The sequence below is a fragment of the Fulmarus glacialis genome, unplaced genomic scaffold, assembly GCF_000690835.1.
Source record: "Fulmarus glacialis isolate BGI_N327 unplaced genomic scaffold, ASM69083v1 Scaffold21130, whole genome shotgun sequence".
Lineage (NCBI taxonomy): Eukaryota > Metazoa > Chordata > Aves > Procellariiformes > Procellariidae > Fulmarus > Fulmarus glacialis.
The window spans coordinates 1-13,378 of record NW_009186060.1 but is presented as its reverse complement, the minus strand read 5'-3'; the positions used below and the strand labels follow the sequence as shown (position 1 = coordinate 13,378).

The 13,378-nt window shown below is 47.0% G+C and overlaps 1 protein-coding gene across 1 annotated transcript; it reads right to left on the bottom strand.

The window, feature by feature from the left end:
* Positions 1-561: 561 nt before the first annotated feature.
* DRAXIN (dorsal inhibitory axon guidance protein) lies at positions 562-7,046 on the bottom strand. Its single transcript, XM_009586733.1, has 7 exons — positions 6,593-7,046; positions 5,079-5,266; positions 4,420-4,531; positions 3,974-4,063; positions 3,638-3,727; positions 1,187-1,580; positions 562-1,137 (listed from the first exon to the last, which is right to left on the bottom strand). Exons 1-6 carry the CDS (start codon positions 7,044-7,046, stop codon positions 1,468-1,470), a joined length of 1,047 nt encoding a protein of 348 aa, XP_009585028.1. The 3' UTR covers positions 562-1,137; positions 1,187-1,467.
* Between the last annotated feature and the right edge of the window lie 6,332 nt (positions 7,047-13,378).

Genomic DNA, 13,378 nt, shown 5'->3' with positions numbered 1-13,378 from the left:
AACAGAAACAGGAGTGCAAAATGGAGATTTGCCTACCTAAATGAAACACAAGGGTGTTTAGGGGAGCAGCGTAAAGAGGATTCTGACCACAGCACAGGGATTAATATTCTATTCCTACAAGAAGTGCTGTACATCTTCAGGTTCTTGAATTTAACATTTAAAAGGCTTCAGAGCTGTCTCCCACCAGAAGCCAGGGTACTGGGACGTTAGCAGTAGAAAAGAACATCTTTACCAACTAACACTGCTCCTGGTTAACACAGGTAGCCTGTGGTGCTCCAACATATCACATAGTCAGTAACTAATAGTAATATAGAGAAGTTTTAAACATCTGGATGGCCACACCAGGCAGAAACTGAGTGTTAACTGCAATTTGAGTGAGGATACGGGGAAGCTTGGATCCCCAGTTTGGGTAGAGAAATTTTTCTACCAAGTGGCACAATTGCTTTGTGTGATTACCTGAAGTCATCAGTGCTACCTGCTGGCCAGCTCCCTTATAGGCCTTTCTGGCTCCTGCCACATCCTTAGGTGCAGTCAAAGAAGCAGAAGAGTTGCACAAAGGATATCTATCATATCTTTATTTACATATCATGGAAACACACATGCAACATGTCACAGGATTTACTACAACGGAACAGCCTGTCCCTATCTCCTGTTACCAAAAACTTTATTTTTGGCTCACTAGGAAAACTATCACTTCCCCAGAAAGCTCCTAAAAATAATCATTAAAAATAACAGACTTGGCAGGATAACTAAATGAGTGAGAGCTGCAGGCTGGGATGTCTTGCCACATCCTTGCAGAAACCAGGTGGTTCTCTGGAAGCAAGGAAGGAGTGGGACTGGATGGTCCCAAAGAAGACAGGTAGGAAGTGGTAGTGTGTGTAACAGCTAGGGAATATCTGTCTATAGCAGCAAACAAGGGAGAGAGTGAGAGCTGTGTCAGAGGGTCCCCTCTCACCTAGGCAGCCAGCTTCCTGCTGGTCCATTTCCCATCTTTGATTCCGCCTGGAGGCTACAAGCTTCCTATCCTCTAGGAACCTCTGATCCTTAAGGAGGATCTACCTTTCTTCTCAAACAATAGCTAAAGGGTAAAGTTTAAGCTCATATCCCCTTTGGCTTGAAGGATCTTTCATCTCTTGCCTCTGTTGAGAGGAGGAGATGAAACTGCAGAGCCTTTTCCTGTCAGGACCATCAGAACGGTAGTCATGATCATCTCTTACTAACCAGGAGAGGGGATCCAGCTCAATGGCAGGAATGTGCTGAGGGAAAGGAGGGGGAATGCAGTCCTGGTATGGAAAAGGCTTAGGCCACTCTATTTATAAGTAACATGAGCTTCAGTCTTGTTGGAACCTTGGCATGTTCAGAGCCTGCAGCTTCAGTCATTTGCTTGACTTTTTCATCTAATTCCCATTGCTAGGTATAAACAGCTTGACCCCAGCTCCTGACCATCCAGGCAGGAGTCCCACCCTCCTAAACATTAATGAATGATCCCTGCTCTCCGTTGGCCGATTCGGGCTCCACGCAGCGCCCTTTCCTCCGGGTCACTCTTCGGTTCCGGTGGAATTTGGCATAACAGCGTAGCCCTATGGAAAAGACACGCATAAGTGAGCAAGAGGGACCAGGGCTTACTACAGCAGTAACATCAAACAATTAGTTCTCGGCCTCAGTTCATGACAGAGCCTGTTGCAGTGGGGACAGTCCCGGGACTGGGAAGCCTAGGCTGCGTCAAATGAGGTGGCAGAGAAATGCCTCACATGGGCAGGGCGTATTGCTTTCTGGGCCCTGCTATTCTGTTTGGCTCACTGTTCTAGTTTGGGATTCATTGGCTCAGGCAGAAGGTTTCACTGGCTTCTTGAAATACCAATGAATTATCTTGATTGTTTGCAGTGATTTTATGGAAGCCCTGCTTGGTTTCCTCCTATTACTTCCCATTACTGTCTAAGTGATCTCTCCATTGGGAAATTACTGTAGACTTAATGTGCAGCAGCAATGGCTAGGGAGCTCCCCTTGCTATTTATTTCCCTGAAGCTTCAGGAGAGGAGGGAAGAGACTTTGAAGCGTTATTACTGGGAGGTCTTATCCAAAGCTCACTGCTGATCTCCTTCAGTTTCTCTCTTTTCGATGCTCGAAGTGCAGGGTCTGAAGGAAGCTATCTGATACAGCATTGATTAATATTAAGGGGGGGGGGAAAGGCATTTTATTTGTCAAAAACATCAGTACATATTCTCCCATGGAAGTGGAAGGCAGTGGGAGCCTCTGGTCAGGGTAACTCATCAGTTTCTGGCACTGATAGATTCATCTTTTGGTGTCTATTGTCTGACTTTGTTACACCAGAACGTGTAGCTTGATGGGCCAGACAGGGTACAGCCTACATGTAAACAATTCTCATGAAAGCCCTGATTTTCAGTAGCCCAGGATCTGGTCACTGGGGTTAGGAGGAGCTGATTTGATCATCCTAGAAACTGCAACTCTTTTTACTTCCAGAGCAGGCAGCACATAGCAACAGTGCCAGCACCCCCAGAGTGGGGAAGGCTGAGGATTTATAGCTTTTATAATGAGACAGCCCATAAACTGTCTTGGAGTACTTGTACACGGGAGACGCAGCTGATGTCACAGGTCACTGAGCAGCCCTTTGGAGTGCATGTCCCTGGGCTATGTTGAGACCAGCTACCTTCAAGTTGGGTTTGTGCTCCTCATTACCAATCCCCCCAGGACATTCTGGCCTCCCAGAAGGAGAGCACACAAGATCAGAGCTCTGCTCTTATCTAAGCATCTTGTCTATCTATCTGGATCCCACATCTCTGGGGATCTTTTTAATGCTACAGAGGATGCACATTTGGCATCAGCTTATAACCAGCTTAAGTATAAAGCAGGGCCAGGGGCAGCCCTCAGTTAGGCTTGCAGAAACACTTTTCTAGGCTTATGTATCAGAACATCATCTCTGATGAGGACCTTTAAGTGTTACAGGACACACCCAAGGTGAAGACTATCATTTAACATTGCAACTCCAGGAAAGCAGTCTGTTTAACTGGGTAAAAAGTAGGTGAATGACCTGGTCAAAGTCACTAGGTACCTAACACAGGTCACAAAATTTGGCAACCAGAGTTTTGTTCTGGCAGACAAGACCCAGTGCCCGGAGCTGAGCCTGGACATGTTCAGACTGGAAGAGTGCCTTTCAACATCTTCATAACACAACTGTCTATTAAGGGCTGCTGTGGATTCTTCAGAAATAGTTTTAAGAAACAAAAGTCTGTGTCCTGCCCACACCTACTAAATTGCAACAGGTTCAGTTGAAATTAACTCAGGAAAGCCATATTAGGCATAAGGTCATGTAAAACCAGGACAATAGTCTGTTTTTATAACCTGTGATATTTGAAAGCACCATTGAAGTGTTAATATATTGTGGCTTCTTCTGTTAGGTTTGTAGATATCAGGATTTTTGTTTTCAAGAGGGAAAACAAGATATCCTAGATGACTCAATGGTCACACTGTGAGTCAGTGGCAGGGAAAGGCTAAGAGTAGCAGAGCTTGGCTCCTATTTTCACATGGAAACCTTTCCATGTGAACGCAGTCACATTCCAAGTCAACGCAGCCAACTATGAAGCCAGCTGGAAGGGAGAGAGCAAAGAGCTGAACTCACCTTCAGTGCACATACAGTCATCATAACATTTGTTGTTAAGGCCTCGATTGTGTGGTTTGCAGAGGTGTTCACGCAAGTCGCAGCAAGAGCCTGCAACACAGGAACAAGGGTCAGCACAGCTCATTTATCCCCTTCCCTTGTAGGGCTACTGACACCCATGACAGCTCCATGGTACAGACATCATCTGTTCCCACAACACACCTGGAGAGCCTCTGCCCATCCCTCTGCATACCACTTTCTATCAGTATTAAAAATCAGGATACTTGTATTAAAACCTGGGCTGGATTTCAATCAATCTCATGTTTGGAGAAATGACTCTACCAAGCTGATCCTGACCTGGGAGGCAGTCAAGGTGATGATCACATGGCTCTCCTTCAGCCGTCACAGTTTCATTTCCACTGTTGGGGCTCTTACTGCGGCGTTTCTCTATGGAAAAAAACAGATGCTGATACAAAACTTCATGCTAGTGTTTTTGTTTTGGAGACTGTATTGTTCCAGGGTAAAAACAGCCTCAGACTTCAAAAGTTTGAACTCTTAAACCTTCACAGTCCAATCTCCTCCCTATTTCTCAACCCTCCATCTATCATTTTTCCTCTGTCCTCAAACTATGCATCCAAAATGAGAAACATTCTGAAACTGAGCACAAAACACAACCCGCATTATGCTTTTTCTCTCTTTCCCCACCACTACGATCTCACATCCTTCAGCACATCTGTGAACACTAACCATGGGACAAGCCTTACAGAATGACTTTTGGGAAAGAGGACAGGGAGGTTTAGCACCTTTCTTTTTAGCAGATGGCCACATTTCTGGTTTGAGATCCTCATAATCTGTCCAGTCAAAGAGTGCCATATCTAGGGTGGGCATCACATCCCCATCTTGCCTGAGGCGGGCCTGCAAACCACAAGAAATCAAAGAGACAATGGATTACACTTCTGTAGCGACAATGAAGTCTTTGCAAATTTTCCTGGTTCTTTTAGACCTTAAAAAGGCTTTATGATTTTCTCCCCCCGCCCTCCACCCCTGCCTTGTCCACTGGGGATTCTTGGCATCTCATTTTCAGAAGGGAAGAGCTTTCCCTTGTTGCAGCTGAAGCCAATAGGGAAGTTTCCACTGCTTCTACGTAAGGACAAAAGGTGAGCAAGGAGCATTAGGAATTGCTCCCGCTCCAGCCAAGTGCTCCTGCTGCCTCTCTGGTCCTGGAAGCTGAATGAAGATAGCTAGCTAAGGGAGAGGTAGGGCAGGGAAGAGAAGCAGCTAAAGGAACTGTTTATGAAGAGGTGTTTAGATGTCTCCAAGACAGAGAGCTGCTTTTAAGGGAGGGCTTTGGTGTTAAGCAAGCACTTACCTCTAACTGAAAAAAAAAAGGAAACTGGACCTTAGCTGCAGGAGATTTCTGTCTGCATCAGAGGTGCAGTGCAGTTACCAGCTATCTCTTTACCTGTGACCGTGGTGATGTGGCTGGAAGAACAGGAGGCTCTTCTGTGGAAACAGCTAGTTCCAGTGCAGTGAAGAGAAGCATGGTGGGAGTCAGACTTGTAGCTTCCTCTGCCTGGAGGTTTTGAAACTGTTCTTCAAAGCTTTCAGGTTTCTTGTACAGGGAGCTTGGCCCAGCATCAGGAATCTTCCCTGCAGAGGGCAACAGGTACAGTAGCATTGGCTTTCTCATCCCTTTTCTCTCCATAGACTTGAGTCAAAGGAATTCAGATTTCATCCAGCCACTGGCCAGTGTTCTACCACCCTGAGCTGCTGTTTAGACCAGTGTAAAACAAAGTCATGTGCTATTAAAGTGATACATCAGGTCCAGAGTACGTGCATCTTGGGTTTTATACACTTAAGTCATACCTAATCACACCTTCTTGAAGATATGTCTATCTCTTGCTTAAGAAGCAAAGGATTTCTTTTTCTGGTCTAAAGAGTCCAAAATGTACCTGTTTAAGCATTTTTAAACCGATGGATTAAGCTGCTGCAAATACCTGTGGATGCATTCTTATTTGATTTTAATAGTGGGTTATTTCAATTTAGCTCAAGTCAGGACCTACCTAACTTGAAATAAGAGTATCTTCACAGCCTGATTCCTGCTTTTCCTAAGTATTAATTTAAATATAGACCTTAAGTTAAACCAAAGAAACAAGGCCTGTTTTGTAGTCTGCAAATACTGCTTCAAACCAGCTTTGTTGCATACTCTTCTATATTGCTTGACATGAGTTGTTTACTCAGTCCCCTGAGAAAACAATAGAGCTCTTCTTGCTGATGCAGGGAGGAGTGATAGCTGGAACTCAGGGATACTGACACCCAGCTTGTCAGTGTAGATTGACACAAATTGCCTGGCTTTAAGAGAACTAAAGATTTACCACAGTGAGCACATCAAACCACAGAGACACATACCCACAACTTGACCTACAAAGGAAAGTATTCCCAGTCAAAACCAAGCAACATTTTAAAGTAATTAGTGCAATTTCACACATGCAAAATTTATGGTTTTTGTAGTTCGGCATAAATATAGAAGAATACAAGCTCTGATGAGAAGAAACTGATCTTCAAGCTAAGTAGGGGTTTTGTATTATTTCTAGTTATCTTTCGAAGTCAGTGGAGAGATTGAGCATGGCTTGGACATGTTTGTTCATAAATTGAACCATTTGCTAAAAAAGAAAAAAACAAAGCAGGCCACCCCAAAACAACCCCTCAAGTCCTAGGAACTTTCAGAGCTCCTCCTGTAAGGCAAACCAGGTCATTTTCACCAAATTGCATCCAGCAGTAAAAACCTCTGGTTCTGGAGTTCCCCTTTTTTCTTGTGCCTCTTTTGTTTGGCAGATTTCTCCCCAGAGCAAGCACACATCCCACACCCTCCACATACCCATGTGGCTCAACCACAGCTGCATCTTCTTGCCCTCACACAAGTGACACTCATTTCCACTGACCCAACAGCCTCAGCTTCCCTTGGAGCTCAAATACCTCTGTGGTGTTTCAGCCTGTCCCTGCGGCTGTGTCGCCGATGCTCTCGGTTCTGTTTCTTTCCTCTCTCAGACCCAGGAGACTGGTTCTCCCTCTCAGGATATGGGAACTCAAAACCCAGGAACACATCCTTATTCTGTTTCAGGGCTGCTGGCTGTCCCTCTGCTGCCAGCTCTTCCACAGCTGGAGCTCTGCTACCCATTCTGAGGGCCTCTTCCCCAGCTGGCCGCCCTCTAGAAGGCATGGCATGGACCTTCTTGGCCAAGCCATGCTTGTGGTGGTGCCCACCTCTGGGCTGCTGCAGCCACATCTCTTGATTTTGAAGATGATTGTTGTTCTCTGGGACATTTTTGAGCTTTGTGGCAGGGTCCAGGGAGACTGCAAGACTGATGTCAGAAAGAACCAGCACGCACAGGAAAAGGAAGGGAGACAAGAAGGTGGAAGAAATTGCCATAATCCTGGGTGCTCTGCCTCACCTGCAATTAAAAGAAAAAATAAGCAACAAACTTTTAGGAACTGTAAAGGCAAGCAAGATTCAGACCTAGGACACTTAGATGAAAACAGTTATGGTGTCCTGTGCTGGAAGTGATTTTTTCTCCTCCTTGGTTACCTCGTCTTCTCCCAGCCCTGGTTACAGCAGCTGAGACACACGTGCAGGGCCTGCAGGGCTGAGAGGTCCCAGTTTCATGTGCAAATGAGGGCCATCAATCAGTAGGACATTTCCCTTTGATTCCTGACTAGCCCCCCTACCCTCTCATTCACAGCTTACCATCTGAGGGGCTGGGGAGGCTGGCTCCTGCAGGCCACAGCTCCCGAGCCGCCTGCACAGCACCAGCTGTCTGGCTAGGGCTGTTTGCTGCCAGGTTGGCATCCTGGGCCTGGTTGGCAATGGCCCCTCCTCACAGCTGGTTTCCTTGCAATGAAGATGTCAAGATGAACAGAACTGGAGGCAGATGGTGGCCTCACAGGACCAGCAACAGCCCTGAGTAGCTCAAGACAGAGAGACATGCACACAAATGCTGCTTCAGGGTGGCTGAAAATGGTCAAGGGAAGAAAAAACACTGGAAATCTTTTGCTGATACAGCATAGCAGAGAAACAAATCTGCTGTCAGCAGAGCAGGGGATGCTGGTCTAAAGACCAAGGGGCAGGAAGGCAGACTGTTTTCTCTAGCTTGTCCCATTTTCCCTCCTTGACCCTGCATAGGTTGCTTCACCTCACCCCACCAGGTGAGGCTGTCACTGGGAGGGTAATTCAAGTCCAAAAAACACTGAGACCAAGTCCCTCAGCACAGTGGCTGCAGAGTATTCTCATTCATTCTGCTTCACTGTAATATTTTTGAGGGTCTTCCTTCATCCCTGTGTTTTTTGTGTTATGAGACATGGCTTTGGGGCATTGCATAAGTCAGACACTTCTCCAGTTAGGTCATTTTCCCCTGTCCTTTCCCACAAAAGGGGGAAAGGGGTTTTCAGCATTTCCAGTGCAACCTTTCACTTTGGGGTAGCTTTCTCAGACTGTCCCTCTCAAGCTGGGCAGCATGAAGGCATGCTTAAAGCCAGAGTTCCCTGTGACACTGACTGTCAGAAAACCAGGCCTATTTGTGAAATACTGTCACAAAGTTACAGCCACAGCTCTTCACTCAACCTCCTCCCCATCTTTCCTGCACCCCAGCCCCCAGTTGCATCTGATTTCCATCTGTCCATTCATCAGGTGAACCACTTTGCTGCATAATTACAATGGCTTGTACTCCCTCCTCCAGATGCTTTGCTGCTTGACCAGCCATTGTCACCTGCGAAGGGCAACAGGTAACATCCATTGAGGCCAATCTCAGTGCCTTTTTGTGGAGCTGACAGGAGACACCCTAAGAATGGCCTTGGTTCCTCCTTTCCCCTTTTCTTTCAACCTATGAGACAGATATGAAATGTTTTGAGTCAGTGAAACCTCTGCCATCATAGCAGCCCCAGCCTCATGAAGCATCTGGGGAGTTTAGAGGGAGATGTCTTCATCCTCTTAACTGAAAAGCCTGCTCACTCATTCACCAGCTGATTCTACCTTTCCAAGATTCATCTCTCTTATTGCTCAGAGCCCGGGAGCAAATTTTCAGTTCAGACCTCCCCTGGAAAGAGGTAGGCAGCACAGGGGCCTTCTCTTTAATGCAGTGTCTGAAAAGCCGGTCTTTCTACTGGCCACAAAGGACAACAAACTGCTACTTGAGGACTGATTTAGGAGGTGCTGCGTAGTTCATTTGCTGAAGGCATAACACTATGAAATAGTATTTTATTGGCAGCTACCTGAGACAAATGAAAACCAGACAAACAGCTAAATCTATTAACAAAGCACTTGAAGTCCTGCTTCAAAACCAATGGAACAAATAACAACCAAGCAAAACCCAAGCTCTACATCCACAGTCTTTGTTTTTTCCTAGGATTTTCTCTTTAAGAACCAGAGCAAATCAGCTGGATCAAGGCACCACTCAGAACAACTCAAAGAGCTGGAAACAGCATCTTACCTTTTCATCTGTAGGCAAAATGCCAAGAGGAGAGAACAAGTGCAAAGAGAATGCGAGGCAGGTGTCTCCAGTCTCACTCACACAGACATGGGCCCTTTGATGGTGAACCCGACAGCCACCTTAGCTGCAGAGTCTGGCCTACAGCAGGAGCTACAACGCAGCTAAATGCTGCAGGGCAGTTAAACAGCAGGTCTGCTTCAAAGTGTAGGAGGCATTTTTTAAGCTGCCCGGCTGTCTTGTTGGCATGACACAGGATGAAAGTGCAGCTAGAGCACATGGGTTGCCTCACCTCTGCACTGGCTGAGAGAGCAGGCTAACATGCTGTGTTACTGTGTCACTGGGAATCTTGCTCTGATAATGCAGATAAATACCTGCACTGCACTGTTATCAGGGGAGGTCTGAGCTGTGTGCCAAACCAAAACAGTGCATGGACAAGTTTTGGTACCTTGGGTTAATGCAACACTGCTGTGCTAGAGGCACAGAAGTCCCAGCCTTCTCTTAACCACTTGTTTCCATGCCCTGATCTATCTTTAACTTCCGAAACCTCTTCCTACCTTCTCCATTTTTCTTACCCTACAGAAGCTGTAAAATTCAGACTTCCAAAAGGCAGCTAGAAAACACAACGGCATCCCTAGTTCTCATCAGTGCTCAGATTCCTCAATATCTAAGCACCAAAGTAAACTCCACCCTCTCCTCTGTTAGGAGCACAGCCCACAAAAGAAGTCTGTGCTAGCCCTGGGCTTGTTGATGTAGGTGACAGCAATGTTCTCACACTGCTGATGCACCTTTTCTGCCCTGAAACATATGCCAGGCAGAAAGAAGTCTGATCTTATAAGGAGATGCCTCTCCTAAATTGCTCTAAAACAAATACACATTACAAGTCCAGAACTCATCTTCTTCTTAGGGTTTGTATATTAATAAAGGAAGTAGCTAAAGTACTTGCCAAGTTAAGCTGCTCCTGTAGTTCTTCACAACACCAGACCTACATCCTCCTTACTCCACCCACTGCCTTGCACTTCCTTTATATACCTCAGGATTACGAGCCACCTGCCTCTTGAGGTAGCAAATCTGCCTACTAACAAGAAAATGTGTAAAGCAAAGATAAGGCCTTAGAGCTACCCAGGGTGCAGGCTCAGGGCTGATGAATGAGTTGCAGTGCTGTCTCTCAGCCACTACTTCTGATCCATTTTGGGTTATTAGTGGATGGTCACAACCCTGTAAGGGAAATTTTTTTGCATCTTGAGTAAGGTTTTTTTTGCATCTTGAGTAACTTTCCCTGTGGGCAGTCTCTGTCTCTGGACTCACCGATACCATTGCTATTACTCTGCTCTCTGCTTGTAATCCTGCAAGGCAGCCATGGGCTGAGTAGGTACACAGAAACTCAGGCGTGTTTTCTCCCTATAAATACAGTTATGTCACCCTGGTGGGGAAATAGGCTCTGAAACTCGCCCTGCTCTATCTGTTTTGTATTTGACAAACCAGGAATATCAGATCATCTACGTTCATTCGCATAGCTGACTTAAAACATGATACATGACAGTCCTAGCTTTAACTTTTCACATATGTTCTTCATGTCACAGCCAAGAGGAAAAAAAATCTTGAACCGAAAAATAGAGAATATCAAGATCCTTTATCACCCCAGACCACAAATGATGCAGTTTGTATGCTCAAGGGCTGAACTAAGATAGACCCAAGCACGTACTCTGGGCCAGATTTCTCTTTGGCTCTGATAAGCTCAGACTTTGGCAGGGATGCGTAAAGATTTCCTGGACTCCAGACAATCCCAAGCTGCAGCAATAGACAAAGTGTATGTGCATCTACATGGGTGTTGTGTGTATGTGCATGTGTGGCAGGGATGATGGACAATAAACTCAGCTTCGTGTGCCAGGCTCCTTGTAAATAAGAAGCCATAGGGTGATGGATGGGCTTGGGAAGGCCTGGAGCAAATGGACGGGGTAGGCTCTGACATGCAGAGAGCTGGCTGGAGCCAGGAGAATGGCATTGTGCAGATAAATGAGATTTCACTTCCCTGCTGGGTGTCTTTCCATCTGTTTTTCTGTTTCTGGAGGCAAATGCTGGGAAGCTTCATATACAATCTGCCAAGAGACCTTCCCATTTCAAAGGGAATCTCCCCGAGCTTTCTAGGGTCCCCAAAAGCAGACAGGCAATCTTATATGCACTCTTTTCTTTTCCTCCCCAGGGCAAAAGTAATAACATTTTTATTCTCTCCAACATTTCTTGCACACTCACTTTGTAAAGAATGTTTTTTTCGCGGCTGGCCCAGACATCCTTGGGACGACAGAGCAGCAGAGTCCCCTGCTCACAGATCTCTAGTCCTTTTGGGTCCCTCTTTGGAGCTGCCCTCCGCCTTTCTTAGGTTTGCTGTATCCATCGTCACCTTTCCTCCGTACCTTGCCTTTCATATTTATCTGACTCCACAGTTTCCTTGTCCCTCATGACTGTGTGTGGTGTGAGAGCTTTCCCCTCTGCAGATATTTAGGCTAGGCTACTTGCATCCCACCACCACCCTTTGAAACATCTCCTTTCCTTTTGCTTGTGTTGTTTTCTCTCACTTTCTGCCATCACCAAACAGCACTCCACTGTAGAAAGGGCCAAATTCACTAATTGCAGTAGTGGCACAAGAGACAGGACATAGAGATTCAGGCTTGCAGGGCGTTGACTAGTAGCTGTAGTTGCCCCTCTGCCTCCACAAAGCATCTTCCTGGGGCAACTCGTATCCAGTGACCACTTGAAATGTGACTCATTCAACATTAGTTGAAGGGCTGGAACTGGGACTCTGTTCTTGTTGACCCATTGGGCCAGGCAATCCCTTCCCTCTGGTTCCAGCTCTGGCTGACAGACTGCGCTCTGCCCCCCTAACCACTGAGTCCAGAAGTGGCTTGTTCACACAGCGCAACCCAGGAAATACCCTCTCCTGCAGCCCAGACTTGTGAGTAAGCTGGCAGTTTTGTACTTGTCACTAAGTCACTGCTAAGCTCCAGCACCCTGGCTCTGATGAACACCAGACACCTTGCAAATACTTCAAGTCACGGCGTGCCTCTCGCCTTCAGCCACAGCCATGCCACCCTTTCTCCTGTGCCTACCCTGACCTGCACAGAGAGCTTCGCTGCTCTCAGTGTCAGTGCATGAGCAGGGAGGGTGCAGCACCAACATCCTCCAGGGACAGAGCAGCTCAGCAAGTCACTGTATTGAAGTGGAAGAGGGACACATGAATGAATATGCAGTACGCTCTGCTCTGCTTCCCTCTGGGACTTCACGGAGTGGCTGACACAGCCATCATAGGCGACCTGCTATCAAATAGAGTCCACTCTACCCAGTAATGAGATTAAAATAGCAATGAGTCTGAGATTAGCATCCAAGATACAGTCGCTTGCTGTCAGCACAGTAGAGAAGACTCTCCAGTTTAATGCACAATGCCTAGTGACAAACGAGACACAATCAATAGCAAAGGTCATCGCTCACCCGGCTGGAAAGCACCCGCCAGTGTGACAGGGAAGAATGGGGGCAGATTTGGCCCGATCTTCACTGGGGGCAGAAGTGGATCTGTCCCGACTGGCAGAACAGTTAGGGTGTGCTTTCAACATTTTTCCTTGCATGTCATTCTCACTTTGAACCAAAATGTGTAGGATTAATGCCTCCTCCTGCAAGGGAGAGGAGATGGGAATACAAAACCATTTCCATTAAACCCTCTGGTTGACGGAAGACTTCAGGTGTGAATTGGATAAATGTCACTTAAATCCTACATGATGAATTACTGGCTGTAATAAGCCATTAACTGATGCCAAATTGATTTAATTCAGAAACGAGATCTCACTTTTATCAACAGAGAAGGAGCAGAGAATAACCCGTGGGTACTGAGGGGCTCGGTGCTTGGCAGCACACGGCTCTGCAAACACAATGACTCGGTGGGAAGAGCTTCCTTCACCCCTCGGCCACTTCCCACAGCAGCTCCGGCTCAGAGCCGGGACATACCCCTGGGGTGCGTGAGGGGCTCAGCAGCGACCTGCGAGAGGGTCGATGCCTCTGTCCGAGGTGACTTTGCTTCCAGGGAAGGGGAGAGCCATCTCGGGAGGGAGCTTGCAGTAGCCCCTGAAGTAGCAGGGACTTGCAGTCGGGTGGTGGGGCGCAAGCCCCAAAGCCTACGCTGCGCACCCCTGCAAGGTGCACGGCGCCGCGCATCGCGCTGAGGGCGAGCCGGGTGGCAGAACTGCGGCGGGAGCGGGAGAGCCTGGAGCCTGCTCCCCGGCACGGGTGACAA